General features: G+C 34.9%; 1 protein-coding gene across 1 annotated transcript; it reads right to left on the reverse strand.

Annotated features, from left to right (window-relative positions):
* Nucleotides 1-4,008: 4,008 nt before the first annotated feature.
* On the reverse strand, nt 4,009-8,762 carry LOC125675836 (heat shock factor-binding protein 1-like). Its single transcript, XM_048913658.2, has 3 exons — nt 8,579-8,762; nt 5,689-5,755; nt 4,009-4,448 (listed from the first exon to the last, which is right to left on the reverse strand). The coding sequence occupies exons 1-3, from the start codon at nt 8,648-8,650 to the stop codon at nt 4,363-4,365; spliced, it is 225 nt and encodes a 74-aa protein (XP_048769615.1). The 5' UTR covers nt 8,651-8,762; the 3' UTR covers nt 4,009-4,362.
* Nucleotides 8,763-8,764: the final 2 nt, after the last annotated feature.

The following is an 8,764-nucleotide window of genomic DNA, read 5'->3' on the forward strand; positions in this document are numbered from 1 at the left end:
TTTGCAAGGCTTGTTATGATAATTTCTCCTTGAAATGGTCAGAATGCAGCATATCAAGGGTACAAGATGCTCTGTGTAAGGGTTACCTGCCCTATATTCTGTACACAATATTTGTGTTGGATGATATATTTTAAACTCAGTCTACATAAGGAGTAAATGACTCCTATTGTTTTTAGCTCACCTGAAGATGAAAGCTCAGGTGAGCTTATCTGATCGCCTGCTGTCCGTCATCTGTAAACTTTTTCTCCAGAACCACTTGGCCAATTATAACCAAACTTGGCCAATAGCATCATTGGGTGAAGGGCTTTCAAGTTTGTTCAAATGAAGGGCCATGCCCCCTTCAAAGGGGAGATAATCACAAAACTGCAAAAATAGGGTGGGGTCATTTGAAAATCTTAAGATCAGAGCTAGAAGAGCTGAAATTTACATGAAAGCTTCTTGACACAGTGCAGATTCAAGTTTGTATCCGCACACTCCAACATTGCTTGACAATGCCTCGCATAATGAATGGTAATGCTATGCATTACTGCAAAAACAGGACATGGGCTCGAAATTTTAAGTTCAAAAGGGGCATAACTCCCAGAAAAATTATTGAATCAGAATTTCCTGGGAATATGCACATCTATACAGTGTATCCTTATTAACTAAAGTTTCTCAAAATTATGTTGAGCGGTCTCTGAGGAGTTGAGCTGACAAGAACAGGACAGACAGGCTCGAAATTTTAAGTTCAAAAGGGGCAAACAACTCCCAGAAAAATTATTGAATCAGATTTTCCTAGGAATATGCACATTTACACAGTGTGTCCTTATTAACTTCAAAGTTTCTTGGAACTCTGTTGAGCAGTCTCAGAGGAGTTGCACTGACAAGAACAGAACAGATGGACTGAAAATCTAAGTTCAAAAGAGGCATAACGCCCAGAAAAATTATTGAATCAGAATTTCCTGGGAATATGCATATCTACACAGCGTGTCCTTATTAACTACATAGTATCACAAAATTGTGTTGAGTGGTCTCAGAGGAGTTGCACTGACAAGAAAAGGATAGACAGACTCGAAATTATAAGTTGAAAAGGGGCATAACTCCCAGAAAAATTATTATATCAGAATTTCCTGGGAATCTGCACATCTAAACTGTGTCCTTATTAACTACAAAAAGTTTCACGAAATTCTGTTGAGTGGTCTCAGAGGAGTTAATTGCACTGAGAACGGACAAACGGGCTCGAAATTCTAAGATTAAAAGGGGCATAACTCCCAGAAAAATTATTGAATCAGACTTTCCTGGGAATATGCACATCTACACAGTGTGTCCTTAATGGCTACGAAAGTTTCACGAAATCCTGTTGAGCGGTCTCGTCGGAGATGTGCTGACAAGAAAACGACTGACGGAAGGGTCAAAAACATACCCTCCGCAACTTTGTTGTGTGGGCCATGGCCTATATTTACACTTTTGTTGGTGAGGTAAAAAAGATATTGGTCCCCCTTTGTTCTTATGTAAAGCTGAGCTTCAGAGACACTGCACTTTGATCTGTAAAATACTCTTCACTTAGATATTAGATCTGTAAAATACTCAGTATTTTATCCATGCCATATGTTCTAATCCGGAAAATAGTATGAATATTGTATGAGAGTTTGATATTTACTTTGAGAATTACTGTCACTGTAAGTACCTGGTCTATAAATCCTGCAGGCCAGGTGGTTTAAGCCACATATCGTAAGTTTATATATAAACAGTGTATTATTGGAAAAGACTTTAGTCACATCTAACAATAATGCCATCAAATGTGACTACCTAATGTAAATTGGCATATGATTTGATATGTTATTTTTTTTTAGTTTAACAGAGTTGTGACTAAAGACTTTTTCTGACAGTTGTAAATTCCACTTGAGAGATACTAATGTCACAAGTGGTCATCTAATAAGCTTTCAGAAGGTAGAAACTGACTATTCAGAACGACTTATGAGGGTGATCGGTGGGGAAATAACTCATTTTGGATATATTATTGTTTCTGTATAAAAATAATTTCATTCTAGAAGAGGGGATATGTACACAAGACCAATACAATTAAGCTATCCACACTTCAGGTGCCTGTGCCTCTTATGTCTCCCTTGGGCTCTTGATTGGCAATAAATTTATCTTATGCAACACGATTTTGTCAGAAAAACAGCCAAGTTTACAATGCAGAGGAATTAGTGGGTGTCAAGACGAAGAGAAAGCAGCTTCCCAAAGTTTACATTATCAAAAAGGTAAATTAGAATGGCATGATTATACACTACAAATCAGAATGGTATTAAATGTTATAATATCAGAAAGACTTCTAAACCTTGCATCAGGAATCAAGAATGCAAGTTTGAACAATGTACAAGTAATCGTAACCAATGCAATATAGACCAACTGCACAATCCATACCTTGGTTAATCATCCAGAAAATATATGCCTGACAGGTGCAGCATCTGAATAAGAAATTGTGTGCATCTGTGCAAGTTTAAATCATGTAGGATCAAAATGTTCTTGAAAATGGACCATTTTAAACTACTGAACTGACTGTCTCTTCTATATGACATTACTAGGGACATGACACAAGCTGTCCTCTGTCCTGGCGAATTAAAACTATTCATGCAGTGTTCAAACTTGGTATAGACCAAGGGTCTATGCCAAAACAAGATGACATAGACCTCATCGAATTGGCATAGACCGCAACATTGGAACAAAAAACACAATTAAACATTGTTGTTTAAATTACTTCTAATGTACTTAGAAATCATATTTTCTTTCCCATTTCTATAACAATGTCCTCCTTTCCTCATAACGTTTATCAGACGTCCACTTTTGGAATAACTCTATTGCTTTAAACCTAAAAAATCGGCATAGAAAATTTGGTTTATCCCAATTACAATTGGCATAGACCGGTGTCATTTGACATAGACTCGGTCTATGGTTAATTTCGAACACTGTTCATGGGAATATCATGTTTTACAATAATCAAGATGGCTTTACAAAGATTTCTCATCAATAAAATTTGATTTACATTATGCTGAAAAACCTGATGTGTATTGAAGACAAAACCATGGAAATTTTGGAATCTGACATTTTATTGTAACTTCACCTTCGCTATGGGTTTTCGGTCCACACTGCTCCAAATCGGCATGGACTGGAAACCTTGGGCTAACGAAAATACTGCAACTTCAAAACCATGAAAGTCAGTCTTTTAACTCGTGGCACCAGTAGAAGTTTTCATCATTCTCTCAGAACAATACATTGTGTTCTTTTGAACCACAGCAACACAAAGATGCAGAAACAATCTGAATCTAAACACGGTCTTTTTGTGTCCTAGGACGAGACCAGTCTAATTAAAATTAGATCCTTTCAAGTATATCGCTACCCCTTGTAGCGATTCAAAGGATCTATAATTTTAATCGATCGAGGATGAGACCATAATTTAACTGCCTTGTGTAAATTTACTCTCTTGTACATGGGATTATTCCAGTTTGTGCAACTACACCACTCCGCACATAGATGAGTCCAAAGTCATTCATTGCATGTGCACAATGTCACCCAGCCGGTAGGGATGACGATCAGAACTCAACTCTATCAATTTTTAAAACAACTCTAATGACTCCTTTCTAAATGAATTTTCACTAAAGATTAGATACTGTTTCTACTTTCACCTCAGTACATACAACATGCAGCTCGTCTGATCGAGACTTTCCCACATAAGATGCATCCAACACTAACCTGTGCAGTTTGTACACACTGTCTCTGGAGTAAAACACATGAAAATTGAACAAATCCGCAACTTTCTGCTCATTTGTGAGCTCTGGTACCTCGTCATCAATACCCATTTTGAAACTGGAACCATCACATGTTTTATTAAGAAATATTGAGAATAACTGTCCCATGAAGCATCTCCAAATGCCAATATGCAGTGGACCAAAAACCATTGGCTTGAGGAGATTCCCAAAACATGGGCATATTGCTTTCTTATACTTTCAAATATAACAATAAGAAGAATGTGTACAAAACTATAATATATTTGTGATTTTTTTCTTCGCTGATAAAACACAAAATAAATAATACACTTATCACAATGGTCTGAAAAACAACAAATTGTTGTAATGATCTTTCAGAATTGATCAATAACCTTTCAAAGCATGCATTCCACTTTGATATATACCCCTAAGAATTATGCTGACACAATAAGCCGAAATGTGACAATGTAAAATGTACTGATTTTCAAAACATTGCATTCATGAATTTTGGTTACATTTGTTCTGCAAGTTGCACTGTCTACTGGTGAGAAATGCACACTGATCACTAAGGCACACAATCTAATACCACACAGGAAGTAATGATGAAATACTGGACTTATGCACGTTCCTCTACTCCAGCCTGGGTCATAAGGTCAGCAATATTCTTCTCCAAGTCATCAATACGGTTCCCCATTTCATCAAGTATATGTGTTAAGGATATATACAGGAAGCTATATGTAAATTCTAATTGCACATACACATAAAATAAATCATCAATCAAACCTGTCAAAGTCGTCCAGAGTTCCACATTAGTGTGTCCTAATGAGGCCTTGACTTATGACCCTCAATACATCTGTCTATATCTTATCATCACCTTACCTACATTCTAACTTCCAAATATGGAAGTCTGTCGACTGAACTAACAAGTTTTAAGATTTTTGTTGTTTAAGACATTTTGGTACTAATCAAATGTAATGCACAAATAGTCCAGTAAATTCATTAATTTTCAGGGGAGAGGGCTAATTTTCATGATATTTATTAGTGATGAAACGACTGCCGCCGACAATCGTTTGTCGATCGTTTTTGGCTCTTCGATTCAGATTATCAATTCTATTTTTCATAATCGATTGTCGCCTGTACACTAATTAATATCTAGCCTGTACACTAATTAATATCTAATCTGAGATTCATCTGACTGTTAATCCTGCTTTTATATCGAGACATGTGCGAGGAAGAGTAAGAGTGGACTCCATAATGAAGAGTGGGAATTCAGTGACACCAGCTGTGTGTATGCTGCACATATCCATAACATTAAATAGAAATAACCCCAAAAATAATAAACATCTATCAACTACATGTAAATATTGATGATATCGATCATTGATCGATATAGTTCTTTCGATAAAGACCAATTATCGATTATGAAATTTTTCAACACTAATATTTATAGGGCATACCCACAAATTTATACCCTCAATGAGCCAATTTAATTACAATTATAAAGTAAATCCACTCATATACTCTCTACACTAACATCTAACTACATGACATTGAAGGTAACATTCTGGTGACCCAAGACCAAATGAATAATAATGAGACAGTTTCAAGTTAATCACAGTATGACTAACTTCAAAAGTTGAGAGAGTTTACTTTTTGTCTTTCATAGCATTAGGAAAAGAAAAAGTTTTTGAACTTTTGTCCATTCCTTTGGACTTTAAATTCACTTTTTGTCAATGATAGAGTGAAATATGTTCAATTGAATATTTCAGGTGTTATGTATATGTACTACAAAGGAAAAGCTTGAAATTTTCAGACAGCCAATACGATTTCTGCTGTGGTGATTCTCCTGACTGACAAAAAGGTTACGCTGATGAAACCCTGAATGGGATGTTGTTAGATCCTTATTATCAAGAACATTTTTTTAAAGGTTTGTAAAGGATATTTCTATTGATAATTTGGTCCGACATTCCTTGGAATTTATCCTGCATCTGTTGTAGAAGGTTCTGGACCTGTCAATAAAAAGTAAGCCACATTACTACAACAATTTTCTACCTTTTAACATGTTGCAATGTAAAACATTAAACACAAATTACTCTGCATGATGTGTCACTAAAATATACAACCACGGGCCTAGCCCGTTTTGGACCCGAACTCTGTGATACCATATATATATTTATGGTATCACAGAATTCTGGCCCAAAACAGGCTCCGCCACTGTGTATACAACATTATTTGTTACTAACTGTTAACATTCAATTTGAAAAAAGTAATGCGAGTCTTTGATATTGCACTTGCATTGGTAGGATTTGCATCAATCAATTTATATGATTGTGTCTTCCGAGTTTCATGATCAAGCCACAATATTTTAGTTTACAAGGTATCTAACAAAATAAAACACATGATCAATATTAGTATATTACTGTGTAAAAGTCTTGCAAAGCCTTAAAATGTTCTGACATTCAAGATTGTTATCAAAACATGAATATGTGTATTTTTTTCAAAACAATTTTTGTTATGGTCCTTCTTAAATTTGACAAAAGAAAATATCATTGGTTAATCTGCAGAATCAATGGAAAGATAAGACAGACTTGGTTCTGAGTCCTGAAATCTCTGTTAGATCAATAACTGCTCATAAGTTATTCAGAAGTCATGCTATCTGCTCTGACAGTATTGTAACAAAATAAATTCCTCCCTCCTTACACAGTTAACATTTATCAATTAAGAATGACTACATAAAATATTCATAAATGTATGTATTGACCTTCATAGAAAATTGGAGTCTAGAGAACTTGTTCAAATTATACTGACGAAAAATACTGACAATACCAGTCAATTACTAATTAATTGAGGATGAAGCCTCTTCTACAAGTCTGCAAATTGAAAGTTGATAAAAATGCAAGTTTGGACAGGTATCTCACGCTTTCATTAAAGACAATGCAGGTATTGTTAACTTGAAGGGTGCATTTAAATCGACCTCTGTCCTGAAATATCGGAGAGAATTTGAAATTTGTTTTTATATTAATGTACTGTGTGGATTTTCCATTGGACAAACACACTTTAATTCTAGATGATTAAATATAAACTCATTTCTTATCCATACCAAGAATGGAATCTTGTGATAAGATGTTTATTGTTCACATTAAAAAGTCTTACACAATGCCACAAGCTTTTCCAGTTCAATTTTGATCCCAGATCGATTATCTTGGGTAATGTATAGTTCACTTTCACATCTTCACGCAAGAAATGTCACATAGTAAATTTTAATTATACAATATCACATGTATACAACACAAAAAAATGTGCAATAAGCAGTATTGCAAAGTCACCTTATTATAACACACTTTATCAATTCAGAACTTTTACTGTATTACAACATCAGAGCTCCCTACATCATGTCAAAAGGAAGAAAAAAACATATTTCGTTTTACTTTTTGTTTAGATTAAAAAACAGACAATGATAATACAAGCGCAAGTGCTGTACTAGTATTTCAGATCAATAGTAAAAACTGAAGGTGGACAGCTATAAAAATTATGGTATTTCAAACTTTTAACTGACACCCCCACCCCCAACAGAAAAATGGAAGAACAAATATAAATCGTACAGCATATTTTAGGCACTCAATCTGTAAGCCTTAAACCAAAATTGTACAGGGTGACATCTTTGCAACTTACCCAGCTGGTGCTTTACTGCATTAACTGGACATAGGAATTAAATCCGTCTATCCCCAACATACTTTGTTTGTTCTAATTGACCAATGAAAACAATTACGATGAAATGATAATCAGATGCAGACCAATAAAAGCAATGCATTAAAGACATTTTGGCAGACAAATTTTTGCCAAATTAATTGGCACTAGCCTGTTAAGACCAAAAAAAATTTAAAGGTGTGGTTCCTATTACATGCTTTTCAAAAATAGAGTTGGTAGGTCATAAGATATTGGGGGGTAGGGTGGGGGTGGGGGTTATATGAAGTATTAAAAAGGTCTGTAACTCCAGTGGTGATGATAATAAATGAAAAATGTGCACAATTCAGTTCAAATGTCAATCAAATTTATGATACCATCCATACTTTTTGACGTCTTAACTTCCTAGCATCAACAACATTTTGGGGTAACCATGGGCGGATAATTCAATTACGATAACTGGATTCTGAGCTTTAACAAATTTGGGTCTGACATAAAAAATAAAACGGTAGGTCAGGAAACTGGAATCACATAACAATTTCTTTTTATACCTTTAGAAGAGTTTCTAATAAATGTAAACACTTGGAGCAAAACAAAAAATGTTTGTATTCACCCAAGCTGCAATGTTGTTGCCCTTCCTGACTTAAAACTTTATTACAATTTTACAAGGTCCTTTACCCTAACAGTTTTTTCTTTTATGATTTTACTTCAATGCAGTCTGGAAATATATCATCTGACGGTTAATACTATCAGAAGTTTGCATATACTCAGTCTACAAAAATGTTCTTTTTTAACTGATATGAAACACGTGCACAAACACACAAAATTTGAATTAAAAACGAAAATTATGATGTTAAGAATACTAGATAGGCCTGTACTTAAAGCATATAAAAATCTAAAGACTTCCGAATAAAATGGTTTAATAAAATGTTTTACCCACTTACTCTACCTAATTTTTGGGGAAGTGAAATATATGTATATATATTTCATTTTGGCCTGAAGAGGGTCCACTGAATATTTAAGATTGTGGTCCTTCAGTCCATGATCCATCAGAAAAGGTTACTCTCAAAGCCTAATGATCATGTCTCAACTTGCATGCCCTAATCACTGCTAATAGCTAAAGCACTTAAAAATTATGTTAAACTTACAAATTGTGTTAAATCCTGGATGTTCTTTGGATCAGAGCTGTTTGTTATGTAATCTTTACCAGTATCTGCCATCTCAATTTTCAAATGACTCTCACTTTCTGCAGATTCCCTTAAAAATTAGTAGGGCTAGAGCTGTCAGTCAGGCAAGCACAACAGAATGGCAAATTTGGCTGACCTGCGCATGCG

The sequence above is a fragment of the Ostrea edulis genome, chromosome 1, assembly GCF_947568905.1.
Source record: "Ostrea edulis chromosome 1, xbOstEdul1.1, whole genome shotgun sequence".
Classification (NCBI taxonomy): Eukaryota; Metazoa; Mollusca; class Bivalvia; order Ostreida; family Ostreidae; genus Ostrea; species Ostrea edulis.

What these genes read in the sequence shown, in the direction of transcription:
- LOC125675836 (XM_048913658.2), bottom strand. Translation starts at nt 8,650, where the DNA reads ATGGCAGATACTGGTAAAGATTACATAACAAACAGCTCTGATCCAAAG. An exon ending in TCCAGGATTTAACACAATTT is followed by an intron (nt 5,756 to 8,578) that starts GTAAGTTTAACA and finishes TTTTATTGACAG; the next exon opens with GTCCAGAACCTTCTACAACA. An exon ending in GGACCAAATTATCAATAGAA is followed by an intron (nt 4,449 to 5,688) that starts ATATCCTTTACA and finishes TAACACATATAC; the next exon opens with TTGATGAAATGGGGAACCGT.